The sequence below is a fragment of the Cygnus atratus genome, chromosome 14 (genome assembly GCF_013377495.2).
Source record: "Cygnus atratus isolate AKBS03 ecotype Queensland, Australia chromosome 14, CAtr_DNAZoo_HiC_assembly, whole genome shotgun sequence".
Classification (NCBI taxonomy): Eukaryota; Metazoa; Chordata; class Aves; order Anseriformes; family Anatidae; genus Cygnus; species Cygnus atratus.
This window is the reverse complement of record NC_066375.1, coordinates 1,420,001-1,443,002: the sequence shown is the minus strand read 5'-3', so window position 1 is coordinate 1,443,002 and position 23,002 is coordinate 1,420,001. Positions and strand designations below refer to the sequence as shown.

Sequence of the window (23,002 nt, the reverse complement as noted above, 5' to 3'; positions counted from 1 at the left end):
TCTAAAGGATGCACTTCAGTCTTGAACTGGTGTTGTGGCAACAATCTGCTGTGTGAAGTTCTGTACCAGTTCATTCAGAATGGTTTAATAGAAAATAATGAAGCAAACCTAAACAACGTTCTGTGCAGCGAACACCTGGCGCAGTAGGGAAGCTGTGCCTTCCCTCTCGGAGGGAACACGATGCCTCAGGAACGTGATGGGTGCACCCCAGGGTGTCAGTGAGCTCCTGAGGTGCTTTGGGATGACACCGGTGGGAAAGGAAAGATTTTTCCAAAGCGTGTCCTTGTTGGTTTTTTTCAGGCGACTTCCAGCACTGACACCTGCCTCGTAGCAGCAGCCCGTAAGTGCGGTGTTTGAGATGGGAACCATTACGCCAGCACTTTTGCTTTCTGCAGTAATTCACCATTGACTTTTGTTTTGTAATTCACTTCAGCTTTTAATACCTATTGACCTGATTCTACATGAATAATTTAGTGTTTATGAACAATTGTAGTAACTGAACCCATGCCATTAACTAAACCATGAGCTCAGGGAAGTAGGATAAAAGTTCATAAAATGTAAAATGAACACTAAGGGGCCCACCATAGACCTGAGCAGAACTGTTATTTTACCTGTAATGCCAAAGACCATTTAGCTGCTCGGTGTTTAAGTGACAGAATCATGTTGGCACATCTAGGTCTCTGGGTCCATGCAGTTAACTGGCGTTGGTACAATAAGATTCCCAGTTGCAGCACTGGGATTATTGGGTTGTAAGCCTGAGGTATGCAAGTTTTCTGCAGGATCAGGTGGTATAGTTCTTTATTTTTTTGCAATTATATCTGACTTGCCTGGCATCTTTAATTCCAGCTGAGCACACTGTCTTTTGCACTTGCTTTTCAAAATGTTGCCAGTTTGAAGATGTTTGCTGATTCGTTTCCTTTCTTCAGAGGATACCAGGCTGGTTAATGTTTGCTGCGTGCTGGCTGTCTCCTAGTATCAAAATCTGACCTCAGTATATCAGCAATTTGCAGTTCACTGAGATGAAAAAATCCACTGAGGTAAGTGCAAACTCTGAAGTTGGTACCTCACCAGAATAAAGGTTTTAGATTCATGGCTATGTGTAACTGTAGTTTGCACAGCTAGAAGTCCTTGGGGTAGAGAGCAGATACGAGCTGGTTGTAATGAATAAACAGGATTCTCTGCTGAAGCTGCTGTGATCTTTCCTGCTGTCCAACTGGCAGAATAACAAAGCGTGTTATCAGACAGAGACTCTGTAAATCTTAGATATGGATTTTCCCATCATAGGCTCCAGACCTGAAACTGGATCCACTCAGGACCGGCGGAAGGGACTGGGGGTTATTTAACAACCTGCAGGACTCAGCCACTTGAGAGTGGATTGGTGAGAGCCCCATGGGAAATCTGTCCAAGTGTTTCGGGTTGAGTAGATCATCTCAAGGACCATAAATTGTGAATCTTTCTATTTTTTTCCCAGAATATTTATTTACAGTTCAGGTCAATAATCTCCAGAAATACAATTCTGCTTACAAACGAAATTCCTGGGCTGCATTCCCAGGCATTCCCATGTGACTTGAGCATTTTTAGCAACAAAATGAACAAATGCAAACATATTTTCAGGGCAGTGGAAGTGTTGTTATTCCCATTCTCTCTGTGTGCCTGGGAGCCTCGACCCCAGGTCTTATGAAACTCAGCAGCAATGAGGTCCCTTCTGCAGAGCATCCCGCATCGAGACGGAGCTCGCAACCTCGTGGCTGGTCTGTGCAGGGCAGTCGTGGGGACATTGGCCACCCAGGTTGTGAGAGTTGGTGTATATATATTTAAATGCAAAGGAAGAATTGAAGCCATCAGCCGGTTACCTGCTAGCACATCTTTCTCAAAAACCTATCAATTTACTCGTGACTAAGAAAATGAATTTTCATGTGGAGGAAATTGTGTTCTCTGACAAACAAAGCAACATAGTGGAAAATTACTGGTGTTAAAAGTCGTAGTGACCATAAGGCAGTGCTTTACAAGCCTTTTGGTGTTCATCTTGCTATAGCAGGCCAGTTTGATTGTGAAAAATTCAAGTATTGGGATTGTTCTCACTTCAACACTGGCCTGTAAAGAGAGCTAGAAATTATAGAAAACGGCCTGATAAAATACTGCCTCCTTCCCTGAAATTCTTGTCAATACTCAGTTATGTTCTGAACAGAAAGCTATAAATCCTTCCTGAAAAGCTGCGTAAATTTTCACTGCAAGGCTCCATTTGGAATTGCTGTAATTTTCACAAACTTAAGTTTATGAAAAATAAACTTAATTTTCGTAATTTTCATAAACTTAAGTTTGTGAAACTTAACTTTATGAAAGTTGTAGCAAAAAGGGAGGTATTTAATTCCAACTTAGCTGCTGCAGTAGTTAGCAGCATTTCCATTAACTGGTTTGTGTTGCTGCTGAGGTTAAGGTTTAAAATGCAAGAACTTTACTGGGGATGGCAAGAACTTTACTGGATGGGGATGTCGGCGCTCTGCAGCTAACTAGGTGGCAGGCTGATGTAAAACGATATTTTTGTGTACTGTAAAACCATTCTGTATTGCAGTTCTCTGCTGCTTCCACAGGACTGCTGCTGATTAACTGTATATCTCAACCATCACTGCTCCTGCCCTGTAACACTAATGTGATTTGGTGTGGCCTCTGTTTCCATCTCCATGCAATATCTTTTACTTTTTTTGATTTCGATGTGCACATATAATACATATTATCGTAGAAAAAGGATGAAAATGTGACCTTTCATTAATGACTTATAACTTCTGAAATACATTTCAGGCTAAAATATTCCTCCAAGTCAAAGTTCCTCCAGGAAAACAACCTCGCTCAGGCAACTGGTGAGGGTTTGTTCCGCGTTACCGTTTCGCAGGCTGACCGGTGTGCGTTCAGCTCCTGTCCTTTGGCTGCCCGAGGAGCGCCGTTGCAGACGGGCAGCCTGTTACAGGCTGCAGCAAACCGCTCCCGCAGCGGGCGGCTGCTCAACGCGCAGTGCCTCTGCCTCCTTCCAGCTGTGTCTGTCGGTCCGGCCACCTGTACTGCCCGTGGCACCACCCGGCTTTGGCACAGGTAATGTCGTGCCGGGAAGCCCAGCAGCACCCCGCTGTCTTTAGGAGTTTTTTTCCAGCTGGGCTGCTGGGGGGGAGCCGAGCCCTTGCAGACCCTGATTTAACTCGTTTACAAACACGACCTCAAAGTGAAGCAACCGAGGCGTTCTGTCCTCCCGGGGCTGCTGCTTGCTCTGCCCTGTGCTGTGCAGGGAGCCCCAGCCCAGGGCCAGCCTGTCCCTGCAGCACTGCTCCCCTCCCCTCGCTGCCCATCATTGCCTGGGGTACGGCGGTGGAATAAAACTAAGCCAGCCCTTCCCTCTTCGAAGTATTGCTGGGCATTACGAAGTCGCATACTTGCACGTAATTACCATATTCTAACACTTAAATATTTTCCTGTCTACTTTCCTCCTATCCCTGCTTTGAAAATACCCAGGTTATGTCCGTTAAAAAGTTATAGACTGGAAAATATACGATTTCAAAAGAATTTTTTTTAACACTTAAACACTTTTCTTTGTGGCCTTAACCTGTTACCTTTCACAGAATTTACTTTTTTTTTTTTAAGAACATCTCTGATGCTGTATATCACAATGTTACAACAGCTCTGCTGGACCACGGCCAGCGGTCCATGCTGTCAAAATGCCCATCAGTTCCAGTCATTTTGCATAGTGAATGGCATGGTAATGTGGAAACTTCAAACAGGAACAGGAAGAAAAGTAAATGTTTAATGATTTGTCTTTAACAGATCTTGAAAAGCTTTTCTGTCTTGCTTTGTTGCTTATGAGATCTTTTTTGGACACCTTCATGTTCTTTTTTCTCCCCGGTTCCTGGTTTTCTTCAGAGTTTTTCTTTTTTCCCTGCGAATCAGTGATCTTATTGATGTTAGAGACTCGCTGCCCGAAGACGAACAGTCTGGGCAACAAAGTTCAGGCAATGTATTTCCTCTGCCCAGTGATTAGTCCTGCTTACTGACAAACAAAAGCAGATAGCATTTGAAATTAATATTAGCTTGCTTTTGCAAGCCCTGTTTTCCTGACCTTGAGGCGGAGAGGCTGGGAAGCACCGCATCGATCCGCGGGCGGACGGCAGGAAGGAAGGCGCTCAGGAGCGCCTCTGTGCTCAGAGAAACCCGAATACGAGCGAAGGGCTGGGTGTGGAGCCGTGGTGCAAGCTGCTACCATTTGGAGGTAGGAAGTGGTCAGCTTTGTATCTCCTTGCCAGAGAAAACTGTTCAATATTTGAATGCAATATTGACGTTAAGGTTCGGAGGAGGATGTGCAGAAAGGAGGAGACGTGGGGCTGCAGGGGCAGTGGGGCGAGCAGCCAGGGGTGCCTGCAGCCCCCAGCTCGCTCAGCTTTGGAGCCTCCCTGCTCACCTCCCCTCGTGCTGCGGGTGTTTCCTCACTGTTACCAGCAGCTCTGCTCCCAGGCCAGCTGTGGGTGTCCCTGATGGGCTGTCCTGCCCTCCCCCTGGTCTCACTGTCAAACCGTTCTCAGCAGGTGTAAGGATTTCCCTACGCCTTACAATCTGTGTCCCTTGCTGTGCTTAACACCGCTACATCTTGTTCACCTCCCACTGGCTAGTGGAGGCGATGGTAGCACCCTCTTGTTTCTGTCCCTTGTTAGTCTTCTGTTTTTTGGGTGGCACACAGGTGGTTTGCACACAGCTTCCTTCTGCAGCGAGAAGCTCAGGTGGGCCAGGGTGCCCACGGGGGTGGAGGGAATGAGCAAGGGAGAAAGGTAGGCACTGCATGGGCAGACAAAATCTGATGAGGACAAGCACTGAGTGATGCACGTGGGCAGAAATAGGCCAAATTTCAAATGTAATGGGATGTTTAGCAATATAATAGAGTTCACCGTTTGATACGGGAGGGTTAGAACTTGGTCAACTGAAGGTTGGAGATTTCAGTTTCAGGTTATGTACTTTGTTGTGTGGAGATGGGAAGGCCCAAGACTAATAAACTTTTGTCTCACTAACCCTTGAATAACAAGATAAAATCTCCCAGGAGAAGCTGGGATCTGATGCCACTCAGTAGACAGACTGAAGTTGTTGCAAGGTAAACTGATCCTATGCTTTGTCTTAGCCAAAACCAAAGTCGAGTCCTGGTCTTTGGCCCTGTTAGTCACTTGTAGGCTAGGAAAGAGGTTTGTGGTGGTTGGAAGTCAATCTAGTAAAGCATATTTTTACTATTAGGTTGGATTACTTTAAAGAGAATGCATGTCAACATGACCTCTTCGTCTGTGTCTTTTTGGAAGAAATGCTGACGCTCCTAATTAAAATGTTCCCGTTCATAGTCACACGTGTAGTCAGAGCGTGACAATAGCCAGGGATTTAACGTGTGTGCTGCTTTGATCTGTAGGTTTCAGGAGAGCAGTGCATCGCAGCCATAAGAGGAGGAGAGGATTGCCTATGCGTGGCTGCTCTTCACTTTTCGGATGAAGTGTTGGTGCTGTAGCTGTGAGAACTGCAAGCCGCTGTGAGCTGTGTGTGACAATGGAATTACTGTACAGACAGGGCTGGGTTCTTAATGTAAAAAAAATGCAGCAAGGAATTTTTAGCACGTTGTCATGCAGCACTCTGTTTCCTGGCTTGTACGTTCAAGCTGTGTAATAATATTTATATACAAATGCTGACTGTGATTTTCCACCCCGGAAAAAGGAGATGTCATTTAAAAGTGCTGTGCATGATGTAAAGCAGAGATTTTTGACTTGCCTACTTGCATATGGTGTGGGTGTGTATTTTAATTGTTTGAAAAGGGATCATTTAAAAAAATATAACCTTCTTGCTACATAAGCACATTCTACTGAACTAAAGGTCATCTTGCTCTTTAAAAGTTGCTCTTGGAATAGAGGGAAGGTTCCTCATGTTGTCTTTCCCCTGTTCCTACCTCCTGAAATTTTCTGAAAAACATTAAGTAATTGTTGGGCTGAAACAGCTCTTTAGGCCATGTTCAAGCTGGGACCCAGTAACATGAGAGCTGCAGTCATGACTAAATGTGTGTTGGCACATAGAAGAGCATTTTTTTTCCCCAAAGAACCATGCTATTCGATCTCCCCAGAACTGACACCTGCATCTTGAAGCACGCATACCAGTTCTGTGTGAATGATCACATTGATTCTCTTAAGCTTTTCTGGAGCCAGGATTTATAAACAGTTCCAAGGCAAAACCTCTGCTTATCAGCTCTAGCCAAGGAAACTCTTCAGAAATCTTTCCAGTTACCAGCACGTTTCTGATCCTGGTGTGCCGGGGCCTTGGTTTTCGTGTTGCAGTCTGTGCTCCTGAGAATCTCTTGGGGGATTGTGCGTATAGAAAATAATGACATGCTGAGCTGAGATGTGGAAGTTCATCTTCTGATCTGTGCCTGACCAAAGAAGGCTGGATCACAGCTTTGTTTTATCCTATTACAATGACAGAATCCAGATGTCAAGAGCTTAAATCTTTAAAGTTCCTGTTTTTCCCCTCTGTAAATGCTGTGAAGCCAGGGCTGTCGCTCCGGCCGTGTGGCTCTGCAGGAGGGGAGCGACTGGGGGGCAGCAGCGGGCCTGTGCCAAGCTGTGCTTCTGGGTACCCCAGAGACTGATGCTCTTTGTTGACAGCAAAATGGGCAGATCTAGAGAATAATAAGGTATTGAAATAAATTAAACAGTGGGTGGTATAAATAAATATATTTGTATAGATGTGTTTGCTGATTTCCTGTGAGAGACCTGCAGGTGACCCGCACCAAGGCTTTCAGCTAGGACCTTGAGTGGATGGCAGCAGGAACAGGTTATCCGGGGCAGTTAGAGCCTACTTTGACTCTTCTTTTGTTGTTGCACACTCAAATTACTGATACTGCTTGGTACAGAGTAAGTGAGATCCCAGTTTCTCTCTCTCCTCTCCCAAAAGCAAGGAAGCTCGGAACTGTTTGAAGGAATGCAGTCAAGTGTGCCCTGGCCTAAGCGTGGCTCATTTTAACAGTCCTTTTGTTTTTCTTTAAACTTGGGAATTCTGCATTCTGGTAATTTGTGTGACTAGACATGCGACTTTGTCACATTAACAATAACAGCGTTTGTGCCCCTGTGCCACGGCAGGCATGCGGTTTGTGTTTTCCTTGGCTTGCCTGCGGACATCTCACAAAATTTCCATTTTGTGAAGAATAAGGACACTTTGTGCTCTCAAAACAACTTCGCTCATTAGGCTTTGCTGTGCACTGCCTGACGTTAAAGCCCTGCTGCAATGCTCGGAGCTGCAGAGAACCGAGTGGCCCTGACCCCCTGATCCTCGCGTGCTCCCCACTGCGGTGGCGAGGCCAGGGGAGCGGGACTCTGTGCTGCAGCTTCTTGGCCTTCTTGGCAGGCTGTGGTGCTGCCTGTCCCCAGGAGCACGTCTGCTCTCTTCCTCGCCAAGGGAAAGGTGCAGCAGTGTGGCTTGGTGGCCGCTTCTCCACCAACAGCGGGTGCTGCTGGCCAGGGCGCTGAGAACATCTCTGCAACCAAAATGTAGCATCAGTGCCACCTCCTGCTGTTCCACGAGGGAGGAACATGACGGACTGTTGTCAGAGGGGTAGCTGTTTTGTTGCGGCCAAATACTCAGTGATTTGCTTGGAATATTAATATATAGCTGTAACAGTTCTGTGCAGGTTGCTTGATACCGATTCCCTTGTTATGGTATTTTGAAAAGAAAGTAGAAATAGTTTTATGAGCTAAATTCAGCGTAGGTTAAGAAAACCCAGAAATGCATTCCTCCAGATGTGCATTACAGAAATGCTGTCCAGTGATGCAGGAGCTGCTTGTTGCCATCGGGATGGCTGCACGCAGGGCTGGGATGTCAGCAGGACTCGCTGCAGTGGGGCCAGGGGTGTGCCAGCCAGCCTCGGTGCCTGGCCCGCGCCGTGCGCCCGCGTGGCTGTGTAGGTGTCTGCTCCAGCAGGCTGCCAGGCTCTCGCTCCTGGTGGCATTCCTACCTCCGTGACCTGAGGAGCATGTTCAGGCACCAGTCATCCACGCGGTGCTCGGGCTTCCTGATGTGTCACCTGCTGAACAATTGTCTGGCTCTGGGTTATTTTCACGTCTCTGCCGGCAGCTGTCGGCACAGAGCAGCCTTCTGGCTCTTAAACCTGCAGGTGAGAGCTCAGGAACCAGGGAGCTGCCCAGATCTGCACAATTTCATGAATTTGTGATCAACAGAATCATGAATTTTCGTGAACTAGTGATCAATGAATTCCTGTGACATTGCCAATGCGAGTACTTTGTTCTCTTTTGAGGGATTCAAGATTTTCTGGAATATCTGTGCGTGCTTACAGCCTGTGTATCAGCACCAGGCGTGGGCTGTGTTGACTTCCCTTTCTTCCCCCATCTAAGTGTTAGAAAGGCCAACAGCGGAGGTGGCTGACCTGTGAGAAAAGCCCGCTCCTGCCCCAAGGACATGTGCAGGATTTCCTTGCCCGGGGCCTGCTTGCTTTGGAGATGTGAAATGCAGCATGAGACACGGGCAGGGACTGGCTGGACCCGTCCTCTGCCATTGCACCCACCTGGGCTGGGGTCACCTCTGCAGGGAAAGGGATCCCTTCTCCAGGGAGAACCCAACCACAGAGACCTATTCACTGCTCACTTTAAATGAGCTTTATTTCTGGATGGGTGTTCTTGAATTCAGCAATCCTGAGAGCACGGTGCGGGTTTTTCCCAGGCAGAGCAGCGTGGCTTTAAAAGCCCCGGCTGGATGGGGCACCGACAGCCAGCACTTCCTTCCCTAACATGGTCAAAAGCAGTCTTAAATCGGATTAGGATTTTAACAAACACTTCACGGTTTACTCTCTGCAGGGAGATTTAAAGCCCGGGGAAGATTCTTCAGCTGTTTGCTTTTCCTTTATGGAGAAACTTTACCGTGGTTGCCCTAAAAATCCCACCAAGTACAATAAAAAAAAAAAAATCCCTCCTCAGAAAAGCAAATTACTTGACCGCAGCCTAAAATAAGGTGTTCATTATCTGCTGACACTCTTTTGCCCTCTGTTTGCAGCTTTTATGCTCAGCTGAACTCAGCGGGGAACCTGCCTGATGCCGCAGCAGGCGCTTGTCCGCAAGCTCGGCGCTCGCCCCCTGGAAAGTACGGCAGTGGGTTCACCAGCCGAGGGGCTCTGCCATGTTGCACAGGTGAGTGCATGGCCTCTTCGGCTTTTTTGGTGGCCTTCTGTAATTTTTTTTTAAAATCAGTTTGTGTGTGTATCTCCATTCAGAATGACCAGGGGCTGCTTGTACTGGGAGGAAGCTCAGGGAACTAAAGCCAGTTAGCGGTGAAGTTAAAGATATAAATAAATAAATTTTTGTTGTTAGAATAACCAAGTGCGGCCCTCTGACTTTTTTCAATTATTGCTCCTCAGGCTTTCCTGATACAAATCTCTCAGGACCCGGTCGACCCGAGCGCTGTGAGCCGAGGTGCTGCAGCCACGCACACCCCACCTGGGGGTCCCGGGGGCAGTGGGGGCCTTCAGGCTGCCCACGGGGCTCTGCGGGCTGCTGCCAGCCCAGCCTGGGACCTGCCCAGGAGGCTGCCATCGCCCGGGGAGAGTGTGAACCCAGCTGTCTGAGCTGTGCCGATGGCCCAGAGGTGCTTGCAAGGCTGTGCGAAGATGCCCATCGTTTACTGGGAGGTGAGTGCCTCTCTTCTCCCCTCCGTGCCCTGTGGTTTAGCTTGGAGGATGAACTAAATGCAGAATGAGGACTGAACCATGCAAGCACTGATGTATGTTTTGTAGGTAACGCTTTGGAGAGAAATCATTAATTTGAAACGTTGGAATAGCAAAGAACATTTTTCAGGCTTTTCAGGCATAGCGTATGGTGGAAAAGAGGCTCAGAACAGATGTACTCGCAGTTTATTCCATTTATCATATTAAAAATAAAGAAAAGACAATTTCGGCTCATTTACTGCTTATTAGTTCAAATAAACAGCTTTTCTAATCAATGTGTATGGCAAACACAATGCTTTCATAATTGGCAGTAGTGGTTCCAAAGCTAATGCAACTGCCCTTCTTTATTGTCTGGTAACAAGTCAGACAGTTAATACGTTGGTCTAATCCTACCCTTCGATTATTCATTTTAGTTCGGGAAAAATTATGCTCTTATTTAAAAATTTTAAGTGTTTGAGGGATTTTTTCCCCATCCGTTTGAGAAAATGCAGCTAGGAATGAGAACGGCTGCACAGGAAGTGTTCACAAAGGCAGGCATCTAAACTACATCTGAGGGAGTCTTTTGCTCTTATTTATCTAGAGGTCTTTATTGATTTTTACTTCCCTTCCAAAAATACTGATTTAATTTATGAAGTGATAGAAGAGGCTGGGAGAATAATTTTACCTATGAGAGTGTAACATTGTCTAAGTAATTGCCCAGGAAAAAGAGAAAAGATCTGATCTACTGCTGCAGATGTTTCTCATCTGGAATACAGACCAATTTTAGCCTTTTTTTTTTTGGATTACTGTTTATTTTGATGCTTTATTATACTGCAATTACCAGGAAGGAAGCAGTGCACAGAAATCCAAGTGTGATGCTATTTGTACTTTAACATTTATTCAGTAACAATTTGGGAGTTTAACCCGTTTCTCCCCTTCTTCTTTGGATATTTGTGAGCCCTCAGTTCAGTCCTTTCATTGGAAACAATAAAACCTACCGGTGGGTATACGGGCCCTGCTGACACCCATCACAGCTGCTGTTGAACAACCTGAAATTTTGTAGGTGCGTTAATGCTCATTTTCTGAGTGCAACTAATGAGGACCTGCTGGCTTTTTTTGCCACCTAGTGCTTCTGTCCCTGCATTACTGTGGGAGGTTGGTTTGTGCAGGGAGTGAGGAGCCCTGTGCTGCAGCCTTCCCAGCCAAACGCGTGTGTTTGACTTGTCAGAGGAGTTTTCCTGCGTGAGTGGAGTAAACTTAGACCTGCTCTGTTTTGCTAGAGGGGTGCCAAGGGCTGTAACAAACCTTTTGTATGCTGAATGGGAGGAAGCAAGCTTATATAAATACCTTTGGATCTGGGGCTCTTTGTGACCAGGATTTAAACCTGGCAAATCCTATCTAAAAGATGCTAAACTTGCTGATAGGTATCACCCCGTGAAACAAGTAAGATGTTCCCTCTGTGAACAAAGCTTCAGATCTTTTAGCTGTGCTCAGAGAACACCTTTGTCCTCTGGACCTGTACTCTTTGATGCTCTGATACACCTCAACAATCATTCCATGTGATTATAAACATATGGAAATTGAATATAGGTGGTGGTCAAAAAGTTAATGTGCAATGTAGTGACTTTGAAGCAATAGCCATGCTGGCTGGAGCTGGTTTTGCAGCACACACCAGTTTCTGTTCTGCTCCTTCCTCTGCCTGCCCCCCTCTCCTCTCTCTGTATTCAGGATCCTCCCAAAAGAAGTCTGAGGTTCAGATGAAACAAAGCAGAGCCAACGATCCAACTGCATCTTACTTCTCCAGATTTCTCTTGTGGATGTCAATACGGTGAGTGTGCCGACATCTGTTGCACGCGCAGGCATTTACACCCACACAGATACACGTTACAGGGCGATGCTGTGCTTTATGGCCGAGCATGGCCACAGTCACGTCTGTATCCCAACGGGGTGGCTGCAGGAAGCCAGCCCCGGCGGGAGCTGTGCTGATGGGCAGCAGGAGCCCTCCTTTTCCCGCACGGGCTCCAGTTCTGGCCTGAGCAAACCCCATGGTACAATGCAGCTGTTCTGCTCCGGAGGGGAGCAGGAAGGTGGGTGGATTAGGAAAAGTTTAATATTAGTAATTTTTTTTCCACTGAGCCATGTCGTGCTCGAGTCCCCCCATGGCTTCATGGCTCGTGGTCACCCCTGGGAGCAGCAGCCCCACCACTGTCTGTCCATCTGTGGCTGTGGGTCTGAGCAACGAGACTGGTCACGCTCGGGGGGCTGTGTGGGGGAGAGCTCTGTGGGGTTTCACGGCAATGGTAACTGTGAGTTAGAGCAACACCAACAGAGCCATGCAGTGTGTAATGTGGTACCTTTTGGTACCTGGCTATGGCATCCAGACCTCCCAACATTTCATAATCCACAAATGGAAAAGTGGCACTTAAAATTAATTTATTCAGGTGGGAGCACTGTAAAACTTAAAATAAGGCTTTTGAATCGCTGCACATGCATTGGAGTGTCAATGGAAAGCTTTCTGTTTGGTTTCACAGCCGGATTTCAGAAGCGATGTGTGTTGTAGCAGGTTGGGACAGGGCAATGAGTGGTGAGGGAGCACTCACGAAGCTGTGCCCACTGGCAGGCCAGGTGCCAGAAGGCTTTCGGGCACGTCGGAGGAGAGCATTTGTCTGGGGAAGGCTGGAAGCTGAAGGGGGAGGGGAGGGAGAGGCAGAACCCAAACAGAGAGTCTTGTAAGATTAATATCTATGTTTTATTTTGCACGCTGCTGTTTCCCTCATTTTCTCCCTGGCACGCTGTGTGCTTGTCGGGGTTTGTGTGCATCGCCGTGGGCAGGAGTGCTGCGGGCAGTGCTGCCGGGAGCAGCTGCCTGCGCCCTGAAGACAAAGCAGAAGGGAGCTGTAAAACAACCACAGGGATGCAGGGAGAGCGAGCGAGCGCACTTCTCCTTTGCTTGTTTAATCTGACACTGTCCTTAAACATAAGGTCATTTTATAGCCTGCTCGAGGGCTGCCAGGCAGAGGAAGTTACCTTGCAAAGGAAGGAACTGGCCCGTACTGTCCAAATATTGCCAATTGTGTACTGAATGGAGGCCATAGCCTGGAGAACCCAAATAGTAGCTCTTTGTGTCCGCAGTCGCCTCCTGCCAAAGTACTTTCCATAATTAGGCATAAAACATATTTACATTCCTGTTGTCTTTGGTCTTGGGCACACACCTGTATGTGTGTAAGCGCACGAGGTGCAGGCATATCTATCCCTGTGCATTCAGAAAATGCCCAGCACTTCTGAGAGACTTCTGAGAGCAACTGTAGCAGCTGATGTGAGTGACTGGGACGTGAGCTTCGAGCAAGTTGGGGATCCCTCAGGGATCCCCCATGTGAGAGGCAGAAGTCCATTGGGCTCATCCCTGTGCCACGCAAGGGTACAATCCCCACCTAGAAGGATGCTGTATTTTGCCTGAATGGGAAGCTCCTGGCTGAATGCTTCCTTTTAAAATTCATTGACGTTTGCAGGGAAACCAGAAAAATGGGCTTAAGTCAAGAATGCAATAACCTGACTTAGAAGTGCTCTCTGTGGCAGACACTCATCGCTCGCAGCCTTTCTGCCTGCATGAAGATAAATACAATAGTGTGCAATAAAGTACTGTGCATAGCTGTATCTCTAGTGTGTTCATAACACAGCGGCTGATGTACAACAGCTTCTCAGTATGTGTTTCTCCCTTTCTCCATGATAACTAGTAGCCAGACATTGATTAGTTCAGTTTTTGGGGGAAAAAATGTCACGCAGGACAACTGGATACTTGAGAGGAGAGATTCCTGACAGGCGTCCAAGGGAGCACGGCGTGGTCACGTGGCACTGGCTGCTTGCCTGTTTCCAGCTGCCCAGTTTCATTAAAATGCAGCCAGAAATACATTAATTGCTATTCTAACATAACTTTCCCCTGCAGGCAGCGGTGCAGCTTTCACATCCACATGCTCGGAGCAGAGATGGGAGATGGTCGTTGTGAGGCATGGGCACAGACCATGCGAGGGACGCTCTCCTCCTCCCACGAGCCCCGTTGTGCTCTGCCGTGCCCCAGGGCTGCCCTGGGATCCGCTGCCCACAGGGGACCCCAGCACGCAGAGGGGGGGAAGCAGGCAGCAGCCAGTGTCAGTTCTCCAGGCTGGGACAGCCGATGCTCAGGTGCCGATGGAAGGCCCCGCTGTGTGAGCAGTGCGGGACTGAGCCGTGTTGGCAGCTCCTGCTCAAGGGCCCTGCACGTAGCGTGGTTCTGGCTCCTGCTGTTCCTGCCTGGCCTCCAGCAGCGTGCCTGGTGCAGGTTTCTGCCAGGCTTGTGCAGCCTTCGGTGCAGCTCCAAGCACTGCAGGCGCTTCCAGCCCACCTCTGGACGAGGGCTCTTCTGACAGGTGTTCCCAGCGATAGCTCCAAACAGATCCTCTCAAATGGCCGAGTGTGGGCTCCTCTCCGTGTGGCAGTCACAAAACTCCCCGGTTTGCCAGGGTGACCCCTGCTCCTGGTGGGAAACTACTTGCAGTAGTCCTGCGGAAATTTTCAAGCCCAGGATCGTGCTTGCTCTGGTCGGGAGTTTACTTTTGCTCCGGATGCCTTCTGCGTCTTCAGGCACTTAATGGAAACGCCAGTGCTCGCACTTGGAGGGCAGGCCGGAAAGTTTATGTGGACTTGTACAAGTGCCAGAGTGACATTCTTGTCAGCCGGAAGCCTATTTCCATTATGCCTTTGTCAGACTTCGCCTCAATAGAGGGGAATTTGGGGCTTTCTGTGTCAAAGTGCTGTACAAATGTTATCTGAGGCCTTTACCACCCATCAGTGCTGTGGTTTTGTGCCGTTCTTGGGAAGCACCCTGAAGCACTTGAGCAGGAACAGGGCAGGTGAGGGTCAGTGCTCTTGCCCTGAGGGAAATGCTCAATGAGTTTTTTTATTCTTTCCTCCCTGTATGTTCACTGCTTTAGATGCACACTTGTGCATATGCTCTTCTATTTAGCCTGGTTTTCTTCTATTTCTAGCTCCAAAATTTCTCATCTTCTCAACAGGGGAGATGCCTGCTCTAGCAGGGGAGCGGGACTTGAGGAGGAGAACCCTGCAAAAACCTCGGGCTGGGGGCTGTTCAGACCCGGGCTGGCTGGACACCGGGCTTCTCATGGTGCCAGCTTCCACACTTGCAGCTTTGGTTGTTTGAGCACCTTTTAAAAAGCCTGCTGTAGGTTAGTAAAACAAAATACCCTTCACAAAGCATTCACTTTTTGTTTACTACCTTAAACTTCTCCTCTGCTTGCTCTCCCAAAGCCTGCTGGCGGGAAGAAGCAAGCGGCTGCGGCAACGTGGTGGTACCACGGGGAGCCCCAGCCACTCTGCGACAGCTTGCTCACCTTCTGTGACATCTTCTGGGCAATAAAACTGCTGCTTTGTTTGGGTGTTGATAGTACATGGCACCTCAAAGTGCTTGGCCTGTCGTTTGAATGCTCTAAGGGCATTGAATGTCTATAGACATTCAATTGTCATCCTGAGCGCTGAGTGACTGTCACCCCCAGATCTCCTTCCACTTTGTGTGTATCCACCTATATAGAAGCTTGGCTGCGTCACTGAGTCACAATTAAAAATCCTTTATGCAAGAGTGAGATCTGCAGACGTGTCTGTGTGCTAGTGCGTGGCTTTGGGCAAATTATTTCACTCTGTGGACTGAAATTTTGGTCCCACTGATGGTGGTTGGGACAATAATGTCTAAAATGCCGTAGGGGTGTTGACCAGAACTTCCCATCCAGTGCTGGGGTCAGTACAGTGCAGCTCCTCAGTACTTACCTACATGGAAAGTCAAGTCGCACAGTTACTGATAGAAACACCAGCAATTTTGCAGGGTTGACTTAAAAACACGTCTTCAAGCAGTGCAAGGTGGCCTCTAGTGAAATGAATTGCCACACATGGAGCTCTGAATAACTCAAATGGAAGGTTTCACGTGAGTGTGTATATTATGCTCATACACAGCTCATGAAGATGGGATGGCCAGATTTTACCTCCAGAGACCTGCTTTGGCTTGAATTGCAGAGCAAGGAGTTTGAGATCATAGCATAACCAAGAGATGCCTTAAGGTTAACAAAATCAAAAGAAATAACCCTCACATGGGTATTTGTGTTTTTTCTCACTTTGTTTTTGTTTTGTTTTTTAGACCAAGCAGGAAGAAGTGTGTTAAATAGGGATAATTTAATAAATGCACACTGGAATCATAACACGTCTTTACATTTTGCTATTTTTTTGCAGTACTGGTTTCTCAAGAGCACTGTGGCTTGGCCCCTATGGAAATATTTGTCCTTTGTTATGGGACATCTGTCTTTAAAACAAGTTCTCTCTTTATCTCAAGTTTAAAGTGAAAAATTCCCAGGTTTGGAAGCATGTTAGAATTTCCTGTTCCAGCTGCATCTGCATTCAGTCCCAGGAACAGACACTTGGCCGTAATAAAATAAGGAAAAACACACCAAAAAAAAGGCACTAAATAAGTGTTGCAGGTAAAAAGGAGCAACTGAGGAAAAAAATAAAATATTCAGAACATAATGTTTCAAAAGTCCATCAAGCAGTTTTCAGGATAATTTTCACTTATTTCAGAATAGCTCCTACCACCGGGCAGCCTCTAAAAATAACAAGCCCAAACCTCCCCCCTGCTGATAAACACCACGGACTTGCTTGTGGCTTATCTAGTGCCTGAACATCTGTTCCTCCATTGCTGAGAGGTCCTCTTGTGCTGAGCTAATGCAATTTCCTACACAAAGGTTAAATAAAGTTGAGAGGCTCTGAGCAGTGGCTACGTGCCACAGAGGCCAGCTTTGCAAAAACGCTTCCCTGAGGAAGTGTCCAACTCTAATTCAGAGAAAAACTCAGGAGGGGAAAAATGTCACCTAACCTGGGATTCATCTCCGAGCTTTTCGATATGAGAGGAAGATACTTTAATATGGAAAGCATGATTCAAGGAAAGTAGTTCTCCCAGGTGTGAAGAGTTGGTGATGGTGGTATGCTCTGTATTCCCTTTCTCCTGCTGTGGCAGCTGCATCGTCTGCCTGCCGGTTGGATTCCAGGCCGAAGACCTGTTTGTGGAGAACGTGCAGCACGTGTGCAGGGAAAAAAGCTCCTTGTAACTTTGATCAAGACGAATTACACAGTCTGCTTGATTCAGGAAGTATCAAATGTATATAATCCTGTAGCAGCAATTCAATATTTAAGGAGCTGTACATGCAGAATTATGGGATTACATGTAATCCTGTCTTCGGTCTTTCTCTGCCTGGCAGACCCAATAACATCCTGGGCAATCCAAAACACAGCTGATACCTATCATGAAAAATAGGTCATGTTTGAACCATCCATCTTCAGAAGAAAAGGTCTCTTTCTGACACATTTGGAGAGGGTGGTTCACAAGAGTTTGCCCAGCCCCGTTCCCATCCTGCCTGGCTGTCAGTGGCTAGGGACTGTACGTCTGTAAGTCTGGCTGGGGGGCAAAAATATCCAGTACTGCCTATGGTGGCATTTCCACATCAAATGCAGTGGGCTGGGACATATCTCAATGTCTGAGGAGTGGATTAGAATTCAAGGGTTAGAGTTCAGAAGATTTAAACCTACCATGTCTTTCTATTTGCTTGTGTTGGTTCATCTTTATTTATTCTTTTTTCTTTCAATTAGTTTTTGGATTTCAGACAGTTTAATTTCATTTGTTCTGTCCTAACCTTTATGGATAAAAACATTTTTAAGATTTAGATTACGATTTTATCCATATCATGGGATCCCAGCTTTTGGGACTTTAAGGGACTTCTGGGAATGTCTGCACCCTGAGATTCAAAATAAAATTATGAAAGAGGGCACTAGGATTTGTCTAAATGCAAGTGACATAGAACTGAAATAGAAGAACCAGAGAATAGACTTAATAATATGGTAAATCTTGCATCTAGCAGCTACTTCAAAATATCTGCATGTCCTGTTGAGAACCATTGTATTATCTGCCAAAGAGCAGTTCTTGTGATGTGACTAATTTTGGCTGGACAGCTGCCTTTGGCCAATCTGAACAAATTGGGCTGTGTTGTATTTCTGCATGTGGAAAGGCCAAATTAAAGATCCCAGGTGAGAGGCAGGGACAGGAATTGGGTGTGAGCTGCTGGCCCCTTTCTCTCCCCCAGAGCGCCTCTTTTTTTCTGCCTCTTTTGGCCTTTTCTTCCTAGGTGTGGTCTTTCCACTGCTGCAACCTCTTGAGGCAGCCCTGCCCTCCGAGCCCTGCGTGCACCCATGTTTCTGCTGGGGAAGGAGGGAAAGGAGTGGGCAGGGGAGGTTGCTGCAGAGGGATGTGAGGCCACCCTTGGGAGGGGATGCCGTGAGGTCGGGTGGATGTGGCAGATGGGGGCAGCCTTTGGGACGAAGGACCTGCCAGCCAGCTGCCCTCTGCCTTGGTGCCACCTTCCTGGCAGCCCGCTGGCTCCTTGGAGGAGCAGATTTGTTGTAGTTGTGACCAGGTTTATATTTCTTAGAAGTCAACACACTGAAGAATAAGGGATGCTATGTCCATGTGCACGGCTCGAGCGAGTTATTGACAAACAGTGTCCACGCTTTTACTTTTCTGCGCTGTCTTCCCAGTGTCAGCTTTCAGCTCCTCTGGCTGCCACATCCTGCGAGGCTGCAGTTCATACAAAGTAGCAAGAGCATCAAAGAGGGGATCATGAATAAAAAACTGCTTTATGACATGTCTTCAAAGTGCCTTTTTAAAAGTTCAAAGGACATAAGGAAAGGAGGGGATCAAAATCAAAGGAAGATCAGGGGGAGGGAAATTAAAGCCTCAGAGGAACTTTATGGCATGTTTTCTGTAACACTTTCAATGCCAAAATCAGGCGTGTTCCAAGCACTGGCTCCCCTGGTTCCTTCTTCCCTGGCACTGGTGTCAGCGCTGCTCGGCAGCCGCCAACAGCTTCTGTCCTGCTCACAGGCACGAGGCTCTCACAATTGTACTTTCTTTCATTAATTTCATTTAAGACCAAAATTCGCAGTGCTGTTGCCTCCAGGCCAAGAGGAAGATACTGGTTCTGTACCAGACGGGAGATCTGGGGTTGGGCTTAAATAACTGCTCCACTCCCAGGGAAGGACAGCTACGAGAGGTGGTCACTGTGTGTGATCTGCTGGTAGCTCAGCAGGTCTGAGATGTTCTTTTCTCCTGAGCTCCCAGTGCCTGTCCCTGACGGATCTCAGCTCCTGGACAAGGACTTTATTTGCCGTCTTTGGAAGCCTCCTAGGCTACGGGGTTTATCGTTATTGAAAAACTCTTCCTTTTTTTTTTTTCCTTTTTTTTTTTTTTTTTTGTTTTCCAGAAATACATCTTGGTCTCATCTCTTCCAGTCTTCTACTGCAGGGCCCAATTATTTAGTCCACGTCTGGAAAATTTTCATCCCTGTTAGGGGAAAGGGACTTTTCCTCCTGAGAAAAGGCTGCGGGGTCTGTCTCTAAGTTAGAAGAGAGAAGCAAAGCACAGCTGTCTGTATGAATGCCCCAGGTGCCATCTAGGGACTCTGTACTTATGAAGACATGGAAGAAACCCCAATGAATGAGCTATACACTTAATATTCAGTAGGCTCTTAGTTTTATCATTTTCCTGCTTCTCTCAGTCTGTTCTTAAACAGTATAGAAAAGCAATGCACTGAGCAAGGGAAAGGAGTCAGGCTATTCCTGACCCAGGATCAGACCCCCCCTTTACTGACGGGCACGTGCCCACGGGATGAACTGGAACCCCCTCACTGCTGGGGGAGCAGGGGACAGCCCGGGGCAGGGATGGTCTCTGGAAGGGACACGGAGCAACAGCTTTGCCAGTTTGTGTTGCAGTTTGGGGAGTTTTCAGGCTTGTGTGTTTAAATGGAAGTGGAAACCCTGAGAAGCAGAATTAATTATCCGAGAAAAAGTAGGTGTCTGTGCAGGGATGAGAGGTTCATGCTCAAGGGAGTCGTGGCGCTGCCTCGGTGTTCCTGTGCACTGCAGCAGAGCAGCCCTTGGGGTGGTTTTTCTTGCTGACCACGTCTAAACCATCAGCCAACAAATGCATTTCACACTTAGGGGTAATGGCGTTTCCTCCTTTGACTGCTGCTGGAGGATTTATGGAGTCATCATGTGTGCATTGTTTCTGCAGCAATAGTCAGTCCTCATCCCACCCAGGAAAACTCACCACATGAAGCTCTTTTAACACAGATGCTTTCCAGGGCTGCTGCTCAGAGGAAGTCAGAACCCCCTGCTGAGCACTTCTCATTCTACCTTTTCTCCATACACTTACTATGCACCTTGCTATGCTCCCTGGTTTAGGCAGTCATCCAAAAATAGTCGGTAGCGATGCATGTCTGTGAGATAAAATTCAGTGTGTGCTGTGCTGTTGTGGAGGTCTCGAACCTCGGTGCGTGGGCGGTGTTCTGGAGAACAGCTAGTGCAAGGAACAAATTGAATGGCTTGTCTTTCACCCAGAGAGGTCCCAGATTCACTAAATATCCCTGGGAAGGGCACCACAAGGTAAAATTCAGTAAGTTTTTAATATATCTCAGCAAAAAAAAAAAAAAAAGGAGTTGCAAGTTTTATTCATTTGTAACTACAGGGGGGAATTTAAGGCATACTGATTAAATAATCAGACTGGATTTTGCCTTAGAAACTGGGGCTAAGACCTGTAAGGTTTGTTTGAAGGAAGGAATTTGCATCCAGGCAAGATCCTTTCATACAAGCTCTTTATATTCATTGGTAGGAAGAGGGCATGTCTAAGTGACCTGTTGGCTTTATCTCCCCAGCACTTGCTGAGCCCCTGGGGCAGGATTTCCTCTTCCAACACACCTTCAGCGCTGCAGGCAGTTGCGTGGCGGCGCCCTGGGTGCTGTGCCTGGGCAGCGCGGGGCAGGACTTACACACCCAGCGGCTCCTCTCCTGACAGCCCTTCATAGCACACACGTTAGAGGATGTGACAGTGTTTAGGAGGTTATTAATGGCTTCCCATGTGAACCGGGAGCCTCGTGATTTCCATCCACCTCACCCAGGGTCTGGAAATAGAAAGGGGTTTAGCCGCGCTTCCCCAGGCCTTGCTCCGTCGCGGGGCTCCCGGCAGCAACGTGGGCTGCTGTGGGAAAGTTCTTGGTGCTCGGGCTTGTTTTCCCTGCGGGGGGAAGAAGCAGTGAGTCAGCAGAGCTAAAGACGTCTGTCACTGATGTCAGCGCTTCCCTTTTGACTGTCCGACGCTGCTCCTCTCTGTTATCGCAGCTGGTGAAACCTTGTGCCGGGCACTTGGGCCGTAGGGCGAAACCATTCACCCTCAGGACAGCAGTGAATGAAGACTTGGTGCTCCATGACAGCACAGTGGGACTCCTGGAAATTAAAAGGTGGATGGGCTGCTAGTTGGATAGATTTAAAGTAGTTGCAGTGCCTGCCAGAGTGAGGGGCAGAGAGTCAGCAGCAGCCTGCAGACAGAGGGTCAGACCCTCTCAGGGTTATTTGAGTACAGTACAAACAACTCCATAAAGAAGAGGATCTCGATGATATTTTTTTCTTCTTCCAGTCTAAAAGTCAGTGGCTGTTGGCTTGTCTCAGTGTCCTGCCCTCCACCTGCTGCAGGTGGGCTGCTGTCTTGCATATCCCGCAGCTTTGTGTTTTTATTTTAATTTTATTTTTGCGAGTGTTGCCAAGAGGTGGAAGCTGGGAGTTCCATGGAAGTTCCCCACGGAAGCCGCTAGCCCTACCCAGACGCACAACTGGTGTAAAAGGGAGGGGGGACTCCCTGAAAGCCAGACCACCAGCAGCACAAAGGAAAATGAGGGAGTCCTCCTCCTCCTCCACTTGTACATGGGCACATGCAACAGAAACGCAGTTTCTTGCAATTTCTTGGTGAAGCTCATGGGCTGCTGGAGCCAGGGGCAGAGGGAGGGTTGGGGCTGGAGATGTGGGGCGACGCTCGCTGCACCTCCCGGCACCGCCGCCTGCTCGACGCGCTCCTTGTCCTGACGCTGTTTTTCTCTGCTCTGCTCAGACTGCAAATGGCTATGCAAATTCCTGTATATTTTCCTACTTCCTTTTTCAGATGTCTAACATTATGTATTATTTTCTGATACTTACCTAAACCGGGAAATCTGTTTTCCATCTCATTTCAGCCAAGGTTTTCTTTTTAACCAGTCCTTCCCAGCATTTTCCTGTAACACTTCTGGTTTGCTGAGTGAACTTCGCAATATGAGGATAAATGAAAGTGAAAATGTAGTGCTTGTCACATACTTGCTGTTTAGAGAAGCTTTTTTTTTTTTTTCCTCTGGGTTTGAAGAGAGCAATATAAATCATTGATTTAAAAACAGGGTAATTTAACAAGATTATAGGAGAGAGAAAATCCACTTCCTACCCAAAGTAACAGTCTCTTAGCTTTCTCCACCTACACAAGCCATATGCATCCTCTGCGCTGCCTGAGATCCTCTTTTGTGTTTTTCTGGCAAGACTGTGGTATAATAATTGAAGTCCATATGCAAAGCTTTCTCTGTGGAGCCCACACCGGTCTTTTAATTACTTTGTAATTGGGCAGAGCGTTACCATTGCTCAGCCCCCAGTCTGCTCTGCCACGTTAGGGATGTGAAAATCTCAAAATCCCAGCTCAGAGGCATTTGCTAAAGGGTTGCCTTTTGTTACTATCTCCCCTTTTAACATCCAGAGCAAACACTATGCTTCTGAGCAGTAAGGAGTGGTGTGTGCTGGAGACGTTCTGTTCGCATACACGGGTGCGATAAGGAAAAACTCTTCAGAACAGGGCCGTGCAGTTTTGTGAACACCTAAAACCCAGCCATCATTCGGACTTGGTCGCATCACCCCGTGTGCTTTGTCCCCATGGCTCTTCCTTGCAGCGCTGGTCCCTCGGTGGGGCTGAAGCAGGGTGCCCCTCCAGGTGGCCCCACGAGCACCGCCTGATGCTTCTGGCGGCCAGGCTGAGAAACAGCCACAGCACTTGTCAGCACTGCCTGTCGGAGCAGGTATCGCACAAATGCTGTCAAACCGATGTACATCCAGTTGTGATTACCTCTCTCGCTGGGAGCTGGGCACCCCACCAGGCGCGGAGGCTAGAGTCAAGAGATGTTTTCAATAGATGTAGCAAACCTCACATGAGCACTGGATTCTAGGAGCCAAAACGCCAGAATAAGTTCTTGTAAAACAAGCATCAGCATCATTTTGGTTGTCAGTTTACCAGTGACATGTACCAGAAAAAAAGTGTCTTGGAGCCTGCCTAGCTCTGAGCTGGAGGACAGGGTTCCAGTAATGAATTTTCAATGA

The 23,002-nt window shown here is 47.6% G+C and overlaps 1 protein-coding gene across 1 annotated transcript in view; it reads left to right on the top strand.

Annotated features, from left to right (window-relative positions):
• Positions 1-23,002, top strand: part of LOC118254882 (uncharacterized) — a 35,839-nt gene that overhangs the window by 6,175 nt on the left and 6,662 nt on the right. Inside the window, exons 2-8 of the mRNA XM_050713678.1 lie at positions 301-340; positions 927-1,037; positions 2,891-3,087; positions 4,088-4,252; positions 9,061-9,194; positions 9,422-9,691; positions 11,435-11,534. Of these exons, the coding sequence (XP_050569635.1) occupies positions 1,020-1,037; positions 2,891-3,087; positions 4,088-4,252; positions 9,061-9,194; positions 9,422-9,691; positions 11,435-11,534 (884 nt within the window). The 5' untranslated portion in view covers positions 301-340; positions 927-1,019. The remainder of the gene's footprint in view (positions 1-300; positions 341-926; positions 1,038-2,890; positions 3,088-4,087; positions 4,253-9,060; positions 9,195-9,421; positions 9,692-11,434; positions 11,535-23,002) is intronic.